Here is an 18904-nt window from a genome sequence, read left to right as displayed (position 1 = left end):
GAGTCCCAAAAAATAACTACATTGAGTTTGATGGAATAAACAATACAAAATTGGGCTTTACTCATGTTCAGTGGTTAACACTCCCCCCCTCTACATCCATGTCCTCCTTGGAATGATGTGTCTTTGTCTTTTGGATCTTCTAGTCCTTGTGTCCAAATGTAGAAATCTTTAGCCATTTGCTTCAATGGAAATCTTGTGGCTTTAGCAACTTTAATTATGATTCACATGTAATGTTTCCCAAGGTGATTGTAGGGTTGAAGACCTTGCTTTTGTATGTGAAAAATCCGGTGTAGAAGGGTTCCTTAAAGTCTTGCATGTGATAACTTGACAAGAACATTAGCCTTTGATAAAATAGATGTAACACCTCTAGGGATGGCTGTTTTGACAAATCATATGTCATTTTGGTGATAGTGTCACCGGTATGATAATAATGTGGAGTCCATTTCTTTGGTTGGTGCGAACACTTTGAGGCAAGCCATGAGGCTTTTGCATATTTTCTTAATCATTACACACGTCAATTCAGGAGAGCCAGTGAACATCTTAATGGTGCCTTCTAGGGGTTTCACCATATAAGATACACTTATTCTTTCTCATTCCCTGGGTGGTAGCATTGACAGGTAGTTAAGCTAGGTGGGATTCTTCTTCAGGGGTCTGGAGTGGTTTGCCCATTTGCGTTCGCAAGGTACTGGACAGTACAAAGTGTCATCCCTTATGATTTTTGGGGCTTCCACCAAGTACTTCAGAAATACGGCGTACTTGAGAAGCCACCCTTTTATTCACTTTGGTTGGGAGTCCACAATCCTCTTCATAGTTTTTGGGTCCTTGACATCCCCTTCATATACTCTCTCCGTGCCTTCTGCCTCAACTCTCTTTTTCATGGTAAGGACTTTATACTTCAGGAGAGGGTAGGGGAGTGATGGTTGCATCCACTCTTCCCTATGCACATTTGTGGCCAACCTTTGAACTCCAACTAAGTGGATCATCCTCTTTTCCATTCCAAGGCTGCCTTATGGTCTTCTGTTGTGGTTTCTTCAATCAAATTTTGGAGGCGTACCTCCTCTTCTGCCGTCAATGGTTTCTCTTTCTCTCCTTGCATGTGAAGCTGATGCTCTAGGTGTTGTAGATCTTGTGCACCTTCAAGGACCTCCATGGGCTCATGTTTTGTGTTGTTGCCCAGGTCACTTGGCTCCATCTCATGTGATTTTGCCTCTTCTACTTCTCATTGGAGTCTCAACAACTATAGCTGGGCCAAGATGTCCTTCCTTGTGGCATCTTCTGCTTGATCTACTAACATCTCTTGCAGATTTTCCAACTAGAGTTTGAGCTCTTCATTCTCTTTTTGTAGTTCTTGATGGTTGGCTAACAATATTTCTCTATTGGCTAGGGAACCTTTTGCCATATGCATTCTCTGTTTGTGTTCCAGCCAAAATTCCTTCTGTAGTGCGGTGACTTGAGCCTCCAAGGATTGTATAGCATGGCTATCCGCTCATGTACTTGCTCTTGCAGCCCTTGGGGTCGCTTGGAGACTCTGTATTGTCAAACCTTGGAGTTCTAACTTGTCTTTTAGCTCCACTACCTCACCTTTAGCTTCCTTCAGTTCATCCTCCAACTTTTCCTTCTCTTCATGCAAATTCTTGACTGCGCATGAGACCTCTGCCATCTCCAGTGTAAGAGTGTCTTGTTCACTCTCAACATCCTTTAGTGTTTTAGTAAGAGTCTGAAGATCTCCTTATGCCATGTTAGCTCTTTGACTCGTTGTTTAGAGAGTTCTGGTGAGGGTTGTATACTCTTCTTGTATATTTTCCTCCCTAGTGCATAGCATGTTGTTCTCTTTTGTGAGTGTAAGAGATCGCATTTTGACTTTGTCTATTATTTGATAAGAGTCTCTTGCATCTTCTTCATTAGCTGCTACCATGTTTCTTGCCAATGGCCTAGGAAGTGGACCTGGAAATGGAACCCAATGAACCATGCTTAGCATTACCCCCACTGGAGGTGGTCTCCAAGTGTTGGTCAAGGGTATCTATTGCGGTACTGGTGGAACCTGTACCAACCCTAGCACTCCAGGTGGCGGTGACTACATTTTTGGTGGTCTTATTTGTGTATCTTGGTCATTGAACTTTTCTTCATCTCTCTCTTTGTCTTTGCATCCCATGGTGGAATAAAGGTGCCATATAGAGTGTTAGATGCATCCTCAGGTGAATATCCAACTTTGAGGAGGGCTTCATAGATGCATCTCTCTGATTTTCCTTTTTCTTCAGGCGTCAATTCAGCCTCTGTTTTCTTCTTTTTTGGTAAGTCCCTCTGTTGAGATGCCGGGGGTTTAGGGCTTGGAGGTAGAGGGGTAGGTTTTGAGGAAGGTTCAAGTGGCAAAGTATTTGCTCCTAGCTCATTTTCTTGGCCGTCCTTCCCTTGTGTTTTTGGCATCTCTTTCAACTTCTTTCTAGTATCTTGGACTTCTTTGACTATGAACAGCTCTAAATCCTTCTTTTGAATCACTCTTTACGATTCTCTAGAGGCTCAAATGTAGTGATCGAACTGATCTTCTGTTGGTCTTGAGGATCTGCCCCCGATCTTTGTAGGATCTAGCACCCAATACTCTTCAAAATCTCCTTTGAGAGATTTCTTGGCCTTTAATTGCTTGATCAACCTCTTGATTCAACCTGCCCTTTGATTGGTTGTTTCTTTCAGCTTTTGTTCCTTTGCCATTGCCACCTTCCCCTTCTTCTTTGGTGGTTCTTTCAATTTTTCCTCCAGTACAGACTCTACCTTCTTGTAGCTGTAGTTGGTGCCACTGGTGGTTCATCCTCTACATCCTCTTTTAGCCGCAATCACTTGTTTTGTGTAGGTGGGTCTGGCCACCTTCCTCTGGCTTTGATAGCCTTGTATGCAATTATTGTCAAAATCTCTCCGCTTCCGATGTATTTTGCGTTCTCCATGCCCATTCCGACCACTTGCTCATGAAAATATTGGGCGTAGTTGACTTCTTTGGACACACTGCTTTGTAATGCCCATGTGATGGTGGTTTCTATTGTGTGTGGCGGTGTTGTGTACTTTTGTAATTGTTTGCTGCAAACATGAAAGTACCGGTTGTAAAGCTTGCATATCTTTGCAGCCCTTGGATCCTCTAGGTCTTCAAATGTGGGATTGGTCTTTTTGTGAGAGTAGACCTTCACATCATCTCTCCTTTCTTTGACAAATCTGCCCTTACTGTGGAGCTCTAAAGCATGTGCAATGATTTGAGGGTTTATTACCACCTCGGTCTTCTGGCCATCCAGAGCAGTAATCACTACTTTGCCATCTTTCTGATTGGAATTGGCTAGCTCATAGACTCTTTGTGTGTCCACACCTGTTGGTCATGCTGTGACCTCTTGGTGCACTGCCAATCCTTCCCTTTCCAATGTGGATTCATTTACCCAAGCCTTGGATGGATTCAGTGTCTCTTTGGGTATTATGTATGGTTTAATGGCTGCAATGATATCTTTAAGGACAATATATTCTTCTTAGCTGGTGATTTGCTAGCTTCCATTGATCCTATGGGCACTTCAAGTGCACAAGTTAGTGTTGTTTACAAAATCTAGCATTTTCTCAGTTTCTAACTATCCAAATGACTTCAACTTTGAAACACAAGCTAATTAGGGCCTAGGGGTGCTATGCATGTGGTCAAATATGCATTTTGGGTGTAGATTCATGTTCTCAAACATGTTCTCAAAGACCTTACAAACATCCTCTACACCACCACACCTACCATAGCTACTTTGGAGAGAAATGCTAATGATAATGTGTGATTTAGGTCCACAATTTAGAACATGAACATGCCCATACTTTATTTTCATTAGTGCAGACAAAGTAGCACATGCATGTAGCATACATAAACAAGAAACCATGTCTGGAATTATTCCTTCTTGTTTCCCTTGACAAAAACATGGCAGAACTTGAAACATTTAGTGCACTAGTAACTTGTGTGTAGTGGAAATTGATAACATAGTGAACATTTCGTTAAGAATAAGTTCCTAATGAGCATAGAGAGAGAGTACTTAGTTTGACAAAGCAACATAGAAATTTACACCTAGCTAATTTGGCATTGACAATACTTGAAAAGAGAGAGAAATAGAACAATTGACAACAGCTGAGGACCTGATTTACAAGGAGCCGGTCCCCCCTCCATAAAGGCTTTGTATTATAGCTTCTCCCATCAAAGGAGAATTTTGTACAATACAATCTTTGTGTTCCTTGAAAAAACTAGTTGGTATAATGATGGAAGCTTCATACACCGAATTATGCTTGAAAAGCACACCTAGTGTCCCTAACCTCAGTCCCAAGACCTCACACACCTTCAAAAATGATGAGAGCTAGCAGGGAATGAGAATAGATTGAGAGGAAGAAGATGTATCTTACTAGAAAGAAGTATTCTCCTCACATAATCACTCTAATAGCATAGCTTAGCTTAGTAATTAGCATGGTACAGGAGATGAGGATGTCATTGAAGCTTGGATCTTGGTTGGATTTCATTCCATAGCCAAGAGTTGTTGGTGTAGGCCTCTACTTCTCAATGCTTGGAGAAGGAGATGGAGTTATTATTGCACACATGAGTTGTGTGTGCATGTGGAAATGAGTTATAGTAAAATGCAGCCTTCTCTCTCATCTTGGTATATCCCTCTTGCTATTTTCTCATGTTGGCATCCTATTGGCTCCCGCAAAGCTTAGCCAATGACAAATTAGAAGCATAATTGCTAGCCTTGTGACATGTGTCCCCCTTTCCCCTTTTGTGAGAGATTTAGGTAATTAAATAATTCAATTGAACTCTCATTGGAACTCTTAGTCTTATGACCAATAGGAATCAGGCAAGCTAGTGGGCTGATGAATGCTCATTGGACCCTTAGTAGACTATCCAATAGTCTTATAGGGAGCTTAAATTCTATTGGTTATTTTATCAAGAATTTTGAAATTGATTAGAATAAATTTACTCTAGCCTAATTCCCATTGGTCCACCTCTATGGCCATCCAATAGGATTTGACGGGAGATTGAGGGCAACTGGCCTAGGAGCTTGACATGTGTCCATTATTCCCTTTGTGTAAAGGGGGAGCCTTGGAGTGTGTGTGTGTGTTTCTCTCTCATCCCCTACTAAAAGGGCTTGCCCCCTCCTTTCTAGGGATGTAGGAAGACTTTTTAGTCTTCCCATGACCATCCAAATTTCCCTTGCTTTGGGCATTGGATAAATGAGTTAATTTTTGGAACCTTAGCCTATGGAAGTCTCAATGGAGCTGACTCTTAGGTTTTTTAAGACCCACTGAAGCACATTTCTCTTTTGAAGACTGTTCCCCTTTGGATCCCTATTTTCCCTCCTTTGGATTTCTAAGAGAGACCAATATGGTAGCCTTACCAATATTCTAGCTTTTATTCCCCTGGTACTTCCCCATATTAAATGATCAGTTTAACATGAGAAAATCATTTGGGAGTATTAGATATTAGTTTTTATGACATTACCTCTCTCTTGAAATCATAGTCGTCCTCGACTATGAGGTAGAGAAGATAAAGCCTAGCCATTATTCCGTTTTCTAGCGGGTAGAGGATCCCTATTTTACTTATGACACCATCCTAGAATGAATGACTAGTCCATTTGATGCTTGAGACCATTAGCTGTCGCAAGCATGTCTGCACATTAGCTGTATCAATCTTCCATAGTAGAGTGACAAGCTCTACTTGGTGTTCGGGAGAGGTCATCTCCACAAACATGATCCTAAGCATGCATACTCATTAACAAGTGTGCACAATAACAAAAAGAGAGAGTCTTTTAAGACAAAAACTTTTCTCATTTATATGTATTTATATTTGCTTACTCTAGGGAGTTATTGTAAGCATTGACAAGGTGTATGTAATCCTTCAATTGTATGCCTTACATCCATCTAGCATCTTCAAAAGGGTAATTTTTAAACTTGATAAGGTATTGTTGGATAGTCTTACCACCTTGTAATACCTTGTCTGAGTCATGTCAGAGAATGGACTTGGGCTACAACACCTCTTCTTGGTCCTAGATCTCCGGTGGGTCTTCAATGATTGCTTCTTGAGGTGGCTCTCCTTTGTAAGGCTTTGATAGGCTCACGTGGAAAGCATTGTGCATGAGCGAATGGTTGGGTAACTTGAGTTGATAGGTCATCTCATTGATTGGCCTAAGAATCTAAAAGGGGCCATAGTACCTTTTTGGTAATTTAGCATAGTACTTTTGGTGTCTCGTAGGATTCTTGCCTATCGTGTGCCTTAATCAAGCCTTGGGAAATTTAAGCAAGACCTAGTCATTTTGTTAAAGGTTAGGGCTCTTTTGTGCTTATCTCAATAGCAGCCTTTTGACTTTTTTGAGAGATAAATATATCATCTTTAATCTTTTGGAAAGATTCTTGCAGGTCTCGGCTATATTCATCTTCAGCAAAGATCTTCCCATGTACCTTGAGTAGCAGGGGACTTTTTGATCTTCCCTCTATCACCTCAAAAGGTTATTTTCCCATGGAAGTATGTACAGTGTTATTGTAGGCATACTCCACTAAGGGTAAGTACTTCTCCCATTGGGACTTTTGATCTACTTCTCTGACATAAGCTTTTAGTAGATCAAGAATGGTTAGGTTAGCGCTAGCTATTTCACTTTGGCCATCCATTTAGGGATGATAGGCCGAAGAGAAGTTTAGCCTTGTACCTAGATTCTCAAAGAGACCCTTCCACAAATTACTGGTCATTCTAGGATCTCTATCCAACACTATAGACATTGGCAAGCCATGGTATTTGAAGATTTGTGATATAAAGAGGGCTGCCATTTGATGGGCCTTGATAGTATTTTTGACAGGTATGAAATGTGCTTGTTGGCTAAACCTGTCTACTATCATCCATATTCCTGTATTCCCATGGATAAACTTGTGTAATCCAAAGATAAAACCCATGGATATGCTCTCCCATCGTGAATTAGGGATTGGCAAAGGTTGAAGCAATCCAGCTTGCTTCCCTCTATCAAACTTTTTCTTTTGACATACCACACATTTTGAAACATACTCTTGTATGTTTGCTTTCAGCATGGCAAGCCAATGGAAATATGTTTCTATCCCTTTTAGGGTAGACTGGATCCCTCTATGCCCAGCATAAGGAGGAGCCTGAGATTCATACATTACTTTCTCACGTTTTAAGCTAGTAACACATAGTCTATTGCCATGGAGAAGATAACCATCTTGTAGGGTAAATGGTTCTTCTTTCTTTCCTAGTGCAAGAGCTGAAATCACATCTCTAAAATTGGGATCGATAGCGTACTCATCTATCATAGAAGATAGATCATTGTGAGTTTCTATGGATACCGCATTCACTCTTGGTCATCTTGAGAGTGCATCGGCTACTTGATTATGCTTGCCAGCAATGTGAGCAAAATGAAAATGAAACTGCAAAAGGAAATTTTCCCACCTCATTTGTTTGTTGGAGAGTTTGGTCTGCGTCATGAAGTACTTAAGGCTTTGGTGATCTGTTCGCAGAATGAATGGAGTCCAAAATAGATAGTGCTTCCACAAATCTAGAGCATTTAGAGCTGTTAAGAGTTCCTTTTCATATATGCCTAGAACTTGCTCAACAGGGTCCTTCTTGGAGCAAAACAGCCCTAAGGAAATCACCACAAGCGTCACATTGGACCTTAAATGGCTTTGAGAGATTCGGCAGAGTAAGCATAGGTTGAGAGATGAGGCTTTTCTTTAAGCTTCTTGAAATCATTGTTCTGCTTGGTGGACCATATATACCTAACATTTTTCTTGGTTAGGTTATGTAATGGTCCTGCGATTTGTGAGAACTTTTCTATGAAGCATCTATAGTATGCACACATACCTATAAAGCTTCTTAGTTCATGCAGATTCCTTGGATTAAGCCATCCTTTTATTACCTCTAACTTTGATGGATCCATTTGGATGCCATCTTGAGAGATAATGTGACCTAAATAGTGAATCTCTTGTAAGAAAAATTCACTTTTCTTTCGGCTTATATAAAGATTATTCTCTTGTAAAACTTGAAATATTACCAGGAGGTGTTGCTTGTGTTCATCTAATGAATTAGAGTAGATGATTATATCATCAAAGAAAACTTCAGTAAAGGTTTGATGAGTCCTGAATAGCTTCTCCATGAAGCGGTTAAATGTGGTTGGTGCATTAAGCAAGCCAAAAGGCATGACAATGTACTCGTAAAGACCAACGGAGTGCGAAATGTGGTCTTTACAATGTCTTGATCAACTATCCTTATTTGATGGTAGCCACTTTTTAAGTCAATCCTACTGAAGTAGGTCGACCCCTATAGCTTATCAAATAGGTCTTCTACCTGTGGAACAAGAAACCTATCCTTGATAGTGATCCTATTTAATGCTTTATGGTCGACACACATACGATATGTGCCATATTTCTTTTGCACTAATAATATTGGTGAACAAAATGGAGATGAGCTACGCCTAACCATGCCATTCTCAACTAACTCATGCACTTGCCGCACGATTTCCTCTTGTGAGCTTGTGAAACTCTATAAGGAGGTTTATTAGGCGGTGAACTTCCTGGAACAAGCTCAATTACATGGTTGTCATTTGCTCATTTGGGAGGTAATTCACAAGGGATGTCATCGATAAAAACATCTTGGAACCCCTTGAGGAAGTTAAATAACTCTAACTCCTTTTGATTATTTATACTTTCTTTTGCTAAATCATTAGGTTCATTTTGAGAATTTTTAACAAAAATTCATGTACACGGAAATAGAGCTCTTTATTGACTTATTTAAAGTTTTCTTACTACCCAGCTCCTTAGCATCTATGTACATATCTTTTTCCCTCAACCTAAAGTAGATTTTCCTTTCAGGGAATTTAGCATTGGCAGCCATGCCATCAAACCATGGTGCCCCTAGGATCACATCCTCATGCTTGAGAGGAGGGATGGAAAAATCCTCCTTATTCACATAGCTTTAGGCATGGAGCCTCAAATTCCCAATTAAGGGAGTGACTGAGGCTTATTGTCCCTTGAAAGCACCATCGGCAGGTATGTTATTATTTATGTTATATCTTAAATTGAGTAATGTATATCATATTTAAAATAATCAATATGATTGATATCGTATATTATCTTTTTATAATGTACTATTTTTTTTACTTTTTTCAAATTTAATAAATTAATAAAATGAGATAATGATAGTTTAATATGTTTTACAAAAATATATTTTAATCAACATATACTTATTATATATCGCATATTCATGTGTGTGTGTGTGTGTGTGTGTGTGTGAGAGAGAGAGAGAGAGAGAGAGAGATGAAATGAAATGTTTATTAACATCTGCAAAAGGCCTAAAAGACTTATGAGACCAAAACGGTTACAGCATCACCAGATTCTTCAATTGTCCATTACAAAAATAAGGACGAAAGAACCAAATGAAAATCCCTAATAAGAAGAAAAATGACATCGAATAGTTCGGGCCGAGGTGAGGGCCGAGGTGAGATGAAAGGAGAGAGAGAGAGAGAGAGAGAGAGAGAGAGAGCTACTTGCAAGCAAAAGGGAAGTTCACCTTTGAGCGCCACGATAGCTATTTTCATGGGCCCCTAGAAGCGTCGCTATTACCCCTTTGCCTAAAGACAATGCCAACAAATGAGAGTAGGGCAACGCTCACAAAAAACCACCGTTTAGTGTTTGAAGTTTAAGGTTAAAAGTTGAACACTCTCATTGCTCGTAAAGGCTTTCATTTCCTTGTTTTTAAGGGCCTGTAATTTTAAGGGGCCTTGGTTTAAGGATATATTTCCAAAAGTCTCTCTATTAGAGACTCGAGAATCATGGTCCTGGCTCTCGATCCATGCATGATGTCCACATGGGAACTATACATTTATTTATTGTGAAATAACGTTAGAGGTGCTCAGGTGATGTTGGAATCTATATGTTTTAGAGTCTGACTCCTCATTGTAGTGAAGCAAATATCAAATATGTACGTTTTGGCATGTCTTATATTTAGTAAGTAGTTATTAACAACTATTTTTTTCTTAGCACATAAAATAGAGCTAGTTTGTGATACTTTCGGTCTCAATGCTCATTCTAATCTCTTGAGATAAGGTCGTGCAACGTGAGGAGTGAGGCTGTGGCACTCCCGTCCCTTCTAAGTTTTCATTTTGAACAGAGCACTGTCGCCCCTTTTAAGCGCTCAATCGGTAGTGCTCACAGCAGCAACACTCCTTGCGAGTCACAGCTCGCTACTCAATGCCTTCAATTTTAATAGCCAGTGCTCAAGCATCAAGAGATACGAGTCTGAAGCCAAAGCTCAAGCTAAAGTCTCAACAACCAACGCTCAAGCATCATTGCTCACTGCTCAACAACTACCGTTCAAGCCTTAGTTACCACATGTTCTAGAATCTTCTTGAGTCTTGACTTTAGTGCTCACAAGTAGGTGTGAGTAAATTTGCCTAGTTCTCTAATAACGTTGCATAATAAATATGAAAACTAGTGGAAAACACTTAGAGAATCACTAGGAAAATGAGACTTATGTGCATGGTTGGAGACTACTAGCAAAGCATCTTTCAAATCACACTTAATCTAGCTTAACCACTATGAGAATAACTTTTCAAAGAGAGGATAAAAAGACTAGTAAGAACAACATAGAGGACCAGATTTCATTGGAGCCGGTCCCTTCTCCAAAAGGCGTTTTGTATTATAATTCTCCATGAATGGAGCCTGTCTTACAATACAATTGGGGCCTTGATACTCAAGCTTGATGGGATAGAATAGAGCATTTCTATGCATCAATCATTCACACACAAAAGCATTTATTAAACCTTGGCTCAACCCTCCATCCCAAGACCTCAAACACCATGAAAGGTGAAGAGAGCTAGTGGGGAGAAAGGTAGGTAGAGAAGAAGAAGAATCCTTTGTACAAGAATGTTTACTTCCTTACTTACTAGCACTCATGTAGCTTAGCATAGGCTAATAGTAGAGCATAGAGAGCATGAGAGAGAGAGAGCATAGCATGCCATTGAAGCTTGGATCTTGGTTGGATTTTCATTCCACACTCAAGAGTGTTGGTGTAGGCTCTTAGGCTTCTTCACTTGAGAGAGAGTGAAAGTATAAGACTTGTTATGTGTTGAATGAGCTTCCCCTCCTTGCCTTATGAGGCTCTCCCATCGATTTCCCACACACACACACACTCACATACACACAAATATTAGCAACTTATGCTCATTGGCTCAATGCCTTGACTAGCCAATCAGATGGCTTGATCCTTTTTGGCATAGAGGGTAGCATTGCGACATGTGTCCTCTTGACTCCTTTTAGTCATTTAACACACAAGAGGAGAGAGAAGGGAATTCGAGTTTTTCCAAGCAGTGTGATTGGTTGCAAGCTAATCTGGCCAATGAGAGGGTTTGCAGTGTAAATGGCAAGTGTGTGAGCATTGTGACAAGTGTCCACTTTCTTAATAAAGATAATGGGTATCCCTAAAGTCAAAACCCTAATGAGAACTCGACTTCTCAAGTTGGTGTGAGAGGGAGAAAGAAAGAATTCTGCTATTGGTCAAAAAGGTGGTTGGCCAATAGCATTCATCCTCTTTATTAAGCAAAGCTGTGAGGATCATGACAAGTGTCCTAGGGCTTCAGGAGTTCCATTTAATAGCCTAAAGACCTTAGAGAGTGAGCTTAATTATCATTGGTCCATTTTAGTGTGCTGGCCAATAGCATTGCTCTATAGCTAAAGCAGGTAGTGTAGCATTCTGACACGTGTCCTAAGGTTCAAGGTTTACCCTAAGGCTACCTTGAACCTTAGAGAGTTAGAGGCTCTCTAACTCAAAAGTCAGACCTGCTATTTTGGCTAAGGGGTGCGTCCCACCTAAGGTACAGTGCAGCCTTAAAACCTTAATATCTAGAGCTAGCCAAGTTCTCTTGGCTATGTCTCTTGTGCATCGTGTTCAACACTTCCCTAGCCTAGATGCCATAGTCTAGATCCTAAATGCTACCTTAATAGCCTAGGTCTAGACCAACTTAAAGCTCAACTTATAAAAACATGCCTTCTGGGTACCCCTTGCAGGCCCCCTTTAGTTTAACCTTTGTACATTCTTTTGGAGGCTTAATTAAGCTGACATATAGTCCCTTTTGGCTTCATTATCTTAGCTCTTGATGGACTGCTTACCCCCTTTGCTAATCCTTTGTGGAAGTAGTCAAAGCTCATTTTTAATATCTTGACCTTTTCTCTTTTTTATTTTTCTCATTTTAAGTGGCCAGCTTAAAAATGGAAAAATCATTTTGGATAAGTCAAATATTAAGTTTCATAACATTACCTCTTTTGAAATCATAGTCAACCTCGACTATGATTTCAAAAGAGGTAGCTCATAGTCGACCTTTCTAGCTCATAGTCGACCTCGACTATGAGCTAGAAAGGTAAATCATTTAGTTCATTTGTCTTTAGGGTAGAGGATCCCTTGTAACCCATCGGCATCATTCCAAACAATGGATGACTAGTCCATTGGGTTCTCGTGGAGCATCACCCCCACAAGCATGCCTCTTTGTCCTTATCACTTTTCAAAGTAGGGTGACAAATCCTACTTCATACTTGGGAAGCGTCAGCGTCACCTCCACAAGTATGATTCTAAGTATGCATTCTAACATTTATTCATGAAAGAAACATTATTGCTTAAAATAAACAAGTCTTTGCACAGTGCCAAAAAGATCAATCTATTACCTCAATTGAGTCGTTGTAAGCATTGACAAGGTGTTGACATTCTTTGAGTTGGATGTCTTGCATCCACCTAGCATCGTCAAAGCCATAGTTCTTGAATTTAACAAGATAATGTCTAGTGATCTTACCATTTCTCAATACCTTGTCCTCATGTCGTAGGATGGACTCGGGTTGGAGCACCTCCTCTAGACCTTCAAACTCTGGTGGATCTTCAATGACTGGTTCCTTGGGTGGCTCTCCTTTGTAAGGCTTAAGTAATCTTACATGAAATGCATTGTGGATGAGCCAATGATCAAGAAAAATTAACTTATAAGCCATCTCATTAATTGGCTTAAGCACTTGGAATGGACCATAGTATCTTTTTGCTAACTTAGCATAATACTTTTGATGGCCCGTTGGATTCTTGCCCGACTTATATTGTAAACGAGCTTTTGGAAATTTTAGCAATACCCAATCCTTTGGCTTGAAGGTCAAGGCTCTTCTGTGCTTATTAGCAGCAGCCTTTTGCTTTTGCTGGGAGATGGATATAGTATCTTTTATCTTCTTAAAGGATTCTTTAAGATCTCTGCTATATTCATCAGCAACGAAAATCTTTCCATGCATCTTAAGAAGCAATGGACTTTTGGATTTTCCTTCTATCACCTCAAAGGGTGCTTTGCCTGTAGAAGTATGTATAGTATTATTATAAGCATATTCTACAAGTGGCAAGTACTTTTTCCATTGGGAACGTTGATCTACTTCAGTTACATAAGCTTTTAGTAGATCTAGAATTGTGGAATTAGCTATTTCGCTTTGGCCATTCGTTTGAGGGTGATAGGTCGAAGAGAAATTTAGCTTAGTCCCCAGATTCTCAAAGAGACCCTTCCAGAAGTTACTAGTCATTCTAGGATCTCTATCCGACACAATTGACATTGGCAAGCCATGATACTTAAAGATTTGAGATATGAAGAGAGTTGCCATTTGATGGGCCTTCATAGTCTTTTTGACAGGTATAAAATGTGCTTGTTCGCTAAACCTGTCTACTATAGTCCATATGCCCGTGTTTCCTTGGAGAGACTTTGGTAATCCAAAGATGAAATCCATGGATATACTCTCCCATGGTGCATCTGGAATTGGCAATGGATTAAGTAGCCCTGGTTGCTTCCCTCTATCATACTTTGTCTTTTGGCATACTATGCATTATGAGACATAATTAGGTATGTCTTTCTTCATAGTAGGCCAATAGAAGTACATCTCTATTGAACGTAGAGTCGTTTGCATACTTCTATGCCCCGCATATGGAGGAGCATGTGATTCATACATCACTTTCTCACGAAGTGAGTGAGTGACACATAGTCTATTACCATACAAAAGATAGCCATCTTGAAGAGAATATGGCTCTTCTTTCTTTTGTAAAGCAATAGATGACATTATATCCTTAAAGTCCGGGTAACTAGCATACTCATTTATCATAGAAGATAGATCATTGTGAGTAGCAATTGACACGGCATTTATCTTTGACCTTCGTGAAAGTGCATCGGCCACTACATTGTGCTTTCCAGGAATGTGAGCAATATGAAAATGAAATTGCGAAAGAAAATTTGCCCATCATTTGTTTGTCGGATAACTTGGTTTGTGTCATGAAGTACTTGAGACTTTGATGGTCCGTGTCCTTAGGATGAAAGCTGTCCTTGGTGACCATAGGCATATGGCATATGCTACTTGAGCAGGCAAGCTCTCCCCACTTAGTTAGAATCGCACTTCAGTACCTGAAGATGAGGTGACGCGCGAGCTTGCAACAACCACACATGAGTATTCAGCTATAGGTTTCAGCCTGTCCTTGGATCTTTAAGCAGAGGTGGGGGGGCAATAGAACACGTCATAACACATACAACCTCCAGATTGCTTGGTGTCCCTCATCTAGTCTCCCCATGCCAATCTTGCATCAACATTTAGGTTGCTTGCTACCATCGCTGAAGTTTTCCTTTTCTTTCTTCCTAGTCAGCTAACCATTAGCCTCACGGCCACCATCCTATAAAAAGGTTTCAAGATCCGCTCTTTTCAACTTTTATTGCTCACAGAACAAAAGAAAACCCATTAGTGATAGGATTGACTTGGAGACTTTGCATCAATATACAATTGGTTCTCTTGCTAATTGTGTTATCCCCCAAAAAAATTATTATGTACCTCCTCACGTCCTTGTGATCCCTGTCCCTTCTCAAACCCCTCCTGAGTCCTAATGCCTCACCACAACAACGTTGTACAAAAACAACTAATTTTCTCAACAAATTGTTTGAAACATGGCTTCTAGAGAAAAACCACCTATGCCACATAACAATCAAGCACTTTTGTCATATGGCCCTCCAATAGCAATGCACCCAAGTGGCCTTTGGCCAATTTACGAGTATCCTCACACCACCTAGAGATATAAAAAAATGACAAACCATACTAGGGTAAAACCCCCAACTTAAGGCCACCTAAGAGAGGGAGCTTAGATCTCCGATCCCCGAGCTCAATTATAACCAGTCAGTAGCTCATTTGATTCGCTTCGTCGAGAGCTTTACGAAAAAATTGATCTCAACTTTTTTGATGATCGGAGCCGAAAGTTATAAATCCATTTATGCATTCCTGTGTAACAAAAATGGGTGTGAAAAAGAAGACACCAACCCCAAAAGAAAGACATGGGTGCCAACAAGGGTTAAAGTCATCCATTGCCCAATGAAAAGGTTGCATTTCAAATAAAATGAAATTTGAGCATTCTTTTGAATTACACAAAGTTGGTTCAGCTTTGTCTTATTATTAGGGGTGTCATTGTCCTTTCTTTGGGGGGTGGTTTTTTATTGGCCCCTTTACCCTAGTGTAATCACCCTTTTCTTTGGAGTAACCGGCTCACCGTCTTTAGCGATTAGTGCTGCTTATCACAATCTTTCGGCACTCCCGTACTACGAATTGTCATTCGGTGGTCAAATTACTTCAGGGCCTCAGCCGTAGCCGTCCCAAATCCCCCTCCAAGGACCCCCCCCTCTGTTACCGGACTGGTATTTACTTTAGATTGCACGAATGCTGATACAATGAATACTGAGGCTGAATGCTCATGCGGTATTAGGATGAACATAAACTTACTGATCAATTCTTCACGATGGAATCGCTAGAAACTGATCGTACTGACTCTTGGTACTGAGGTACTGCGGTACTGAAGGCTAATGGCTGGAAACTGAAGGTATGGAAGGGCTGAATACTGGATACTGACTACTGATGTGTTGACGCTGAAGGTACTAATGTCTGGGACCAAGCAATGGGAAACAGATAAGGGGCTGCTGAGAACGCAAGGTGTGGTGCTGAGGATCTGCAAAAGCGCAGTTGCTGGCTGAGATGGCGATGGGCTGATCTGATATCACCTATGCTGATACTATGGGTGCTGAGGACCTGGCTGCAAAAACGCAGGTGCTACTGCTGAGGTACTGCTGCGAAAGCCTGCGATGAGGTTCCTGCAAGCGATGGCCTGATCCGCTCAAACTCTAGCCCTTCCCAAAGAGAAAGAGAGAGAGAGAGAGAGAGAGAGAGAGATGGAAAAACGCTGGTACAAACTCCCAATTAGCTGATAATTGCTAACACTAAAAATTAAGTATGGAGTTTAACTCTAGTTCTTGATCTAGAGTTTAACTCTGGAGTTTAGAAATAAACTCCAGAGTTTAACTCTAGTTCTTAATTCTATTTCTCATAATTGATGTGTACCGCAAGGGTCACTTATATAGGGTTTTAACTATCTAGAAGTTAAGACCAGTCATTTTAACCTTATAAAGTCACTTATTAGTAGGCATAACTGAGGCCATTCTGGAGGACCCAACAAGCCCGATGCTTGATCTGTCGGGCATGAGACTTGGGGGTCTCGTGTCCTACACAATGTCCTATTTTATGACAGTCTCATACGCCCACAACGCTTGATTCTACCTCGTGCAATCAGAGGGTATGCATAACTAACTCGACTATCTAGACATGCATGTCCTACAAACAGGTTCACAAAGGTGCCAGATCAGTTCCTAGGTTGTCCTAAGCCCTAGAAGACATAAGTAGCTTGTCCACATGCACATAGGGCTAGATGTGCACGTGACAGGCGCAACTTGGGAAGACAATGCATTCCTAAAGCTGAGAGGATTTGCAGACTATGTCGAGAGAAGATCAAGGGCGAGGAGCACATGTTTGCAACTGCACTACATGTAGAGACATCAAAGTGCAACATCCATCTCTATTTGGAGAGCCTCATTGCCTTACACCAGCTACTAAATACATTGGATCAGCACATGCTAGGAAGCTTTTTACTGGAGATTAAAGACACAGAGAGACAACTCCACAGGCCTTGACAATACATCAAAGGGGGTTACACAGAGAGACACAAAGAGACAACTCCACAGGCCTTGACCATGCAAAAAAGGGGGTTACATCAAGCACAAATCACAGACTTCTTTCAGAAATCCACCCCCCTACCTGCTCCCATAGAGCATGGGGTCACCCTCGAGCAAGCAACGAGCCTCAGCGCTGGCAACAGAGAGAGGGTCCGAGAATTCCTGATGCCCAGGCTCTTACCACACAGAGATGGCAAAGATGAATCCTGCTATCACCAAGAGACGGAGAGGCTTACTCAGGCCCTTGTTGATCGAGGCAGATTCATCATTCATTAGAAGCTCCTCACCCACATCTTTGTCGTATACTCTTTCACACCCTCACACTGATACAAAATGGAGATAGCTTGCATTTAGATCTTCATCCAGCACCCCCTTTTATCCCATTATGATTGTACCTCACCACAGTATCAGCTTTTAGCTTCCCTAACTCATAGTTTAGGCCCTAGGTCTCTCTTTATTTTCACTTTTGGGATACCAGAGATCACTTGATCATTGAATTTGTCTCATGGGCCAATTTGGCCTTCCATAGACGTTCTCTCTCTCTCTCAAAATATAACTTTGCACAAAAGACCGAGAGATGCTAAAGGTAGCTTAATCTCATGGGATGTACAAAATTGTATGCATGGGTGAAAATGTGAGAGGACCTTAACCTCATCGAGGTGGCTCTTGTGATGAACAGGCCAATCTTTTGAAAGCACAATCCTTTACCCTGGTTTGGAATCTAGCTCCTAAATGCTTATACAGTGACGCTTTTCAGTCCCCATGAAACCAAGTCTCGAGCTGCCAATCCACCGCCCCCTGTTACTATGTCGCAAGTCTCCTCTTGCTTGGAAGCGTTCCACTCATTGGCTTGTCCATGTCTATATGTGTAATGATTCATATATTGTACACTGAGACTCAAACTTTGCTTGGACAATGCAGAAAAAAAAATTCCTCCTTGAGAGTTGTGAGGATTTCAGGTAAAGCAGAGGTTGGTACTGCACCATGGTGCCAAGCATGTGATGCTGAGCTTGACATTTTTACACTCACATGCCATACATGATGAAGATGCGTACATTGTCATCACTTCGTGCAAGAAGAGTTGGGTATGGAAGTGATCTCAACTACACAACAAACCAGCAGATCATTGAACAATGAATCAGAGCGCAACAACTGATGTATAATTCAAACTGACAGCAATTTACTCGGCAACAGAATACAAATGCTGCAAGCAGCTCTCTTTCCATCCTTGATCCGGCTATGGAAGACGTAACGACATCGAGAATAAGAGATCACAAGAGCACCTTTATAAGGATCGCATGTTCCGCATCTTCCTTGAGAGCAGGGTATTTGCGCCTTGCTTCAAGTGAGAGAGCACGAAGGTCGGCCTCCAAAACTGCCATAAGAGCCATGGTGAATTTCTGTCTCGCACGCGCGTGCACACACACACAAATACACCTGCTAAGCACACATTAGACTATAATGAAGGTGGTGAACTATGCATTGCTGCATTTTAGCTGTGTGAGGCACCACGGCATTCAAGAGATCGCGAACAGCTGGCTTGTTGAGCACGTGAATCTGCATTTTCCATGTATGGATCCAGGAAGGTTTTTCTGATGCCGCTGCTAGGAATTGAACTTGGGTCTTTACATATCCACTCACATGTGGAGAAGGGGAAAAGTCTTTCTTCCTTTGATACAAATTACAAAAGTATATACTCATTTATCTCCCCGCTCCCAACCGTAATAAAATATGTCGCCCACACCGTATCAAGCATCATAGGCCTATGTCACACTGGGACGCCCGCCCAAGTGTGATTTGCAGGTGTGGCCAGCCCATTGTTGTCATAT

At 41.1% G+C, this 18904-nt stretch overlaps 1 protein-coding gene across 1 annotated transcript; it reads right to left on the bottom strand.

Moving 5' to 3' along the window:
• Positions 1–16407: 16407 nt before the first annotated feature.
• Positions 16408–18697, bottom strand: LOC147438630 (uncharacterized). Its single transcript, XM_086484164.1, has 3 exons — positions 18359–18697; positions 18105–18178; positions 16408–17935 (listed from the first exon to the last, which is right to left on the bottom strand). Exons 1-3 carry the CDS (start codon positions 18464–18466, stop codon positions 17812–17814), a joined length of 306 nt encoding a protein of 101 aa, XP_086340290.1. The 5' UTR covers positions 18467–18697; the 3' UTR covers positions 16408–17811.
• Between the last annotated feature and the right edge of the window lie 207 nt (positions 18698–18904).

Source organism: Adiantum capillus-veneris, chromosome 16 (genome assembly GCF_014529385.1).
Source record: "Adiantum capillus-veneris isolate H3 chromosome 16, ASM1452938v2, whole genome shotgun sequence".
Classification (NCBI taxonomy): Eukaryota; Viridiplantae; Streptophyta; class Polypodiopsida; order Polypodiales; family Pteridaceae; genus Adiantum; species Adiantum capillus-veneris.
Note: the sequence above shows the minus strand (reverse complement) of the source record. Positions and strands in the feature narration are given on the sequence as shown.

Bases quoted from the DNA above. Each gene is read 5' to 3' on its own strand.
- LOC147438630 (XM_086484164.1), bottom strand. From the start codon at position 18,466: ATGGCTCTTATGGCAGTTTTGGAGGCCGACCTTCGTGCTCTCTCACTT. The intron at 18,179-18,358 runs GTGCTCTTGTGA...TTTGTTGTGTAG, and splicing joins AACATGCGATCCTTATAAAG to TTGAGATCACTTCCATACCC. The intron at 17,936-18,104 runs GTGAGTGTAAAA...TTACACATATAG, and splicing joins ATCTTCATCATGTATGGCAT to ACATGGACAAGCCAATGAGT.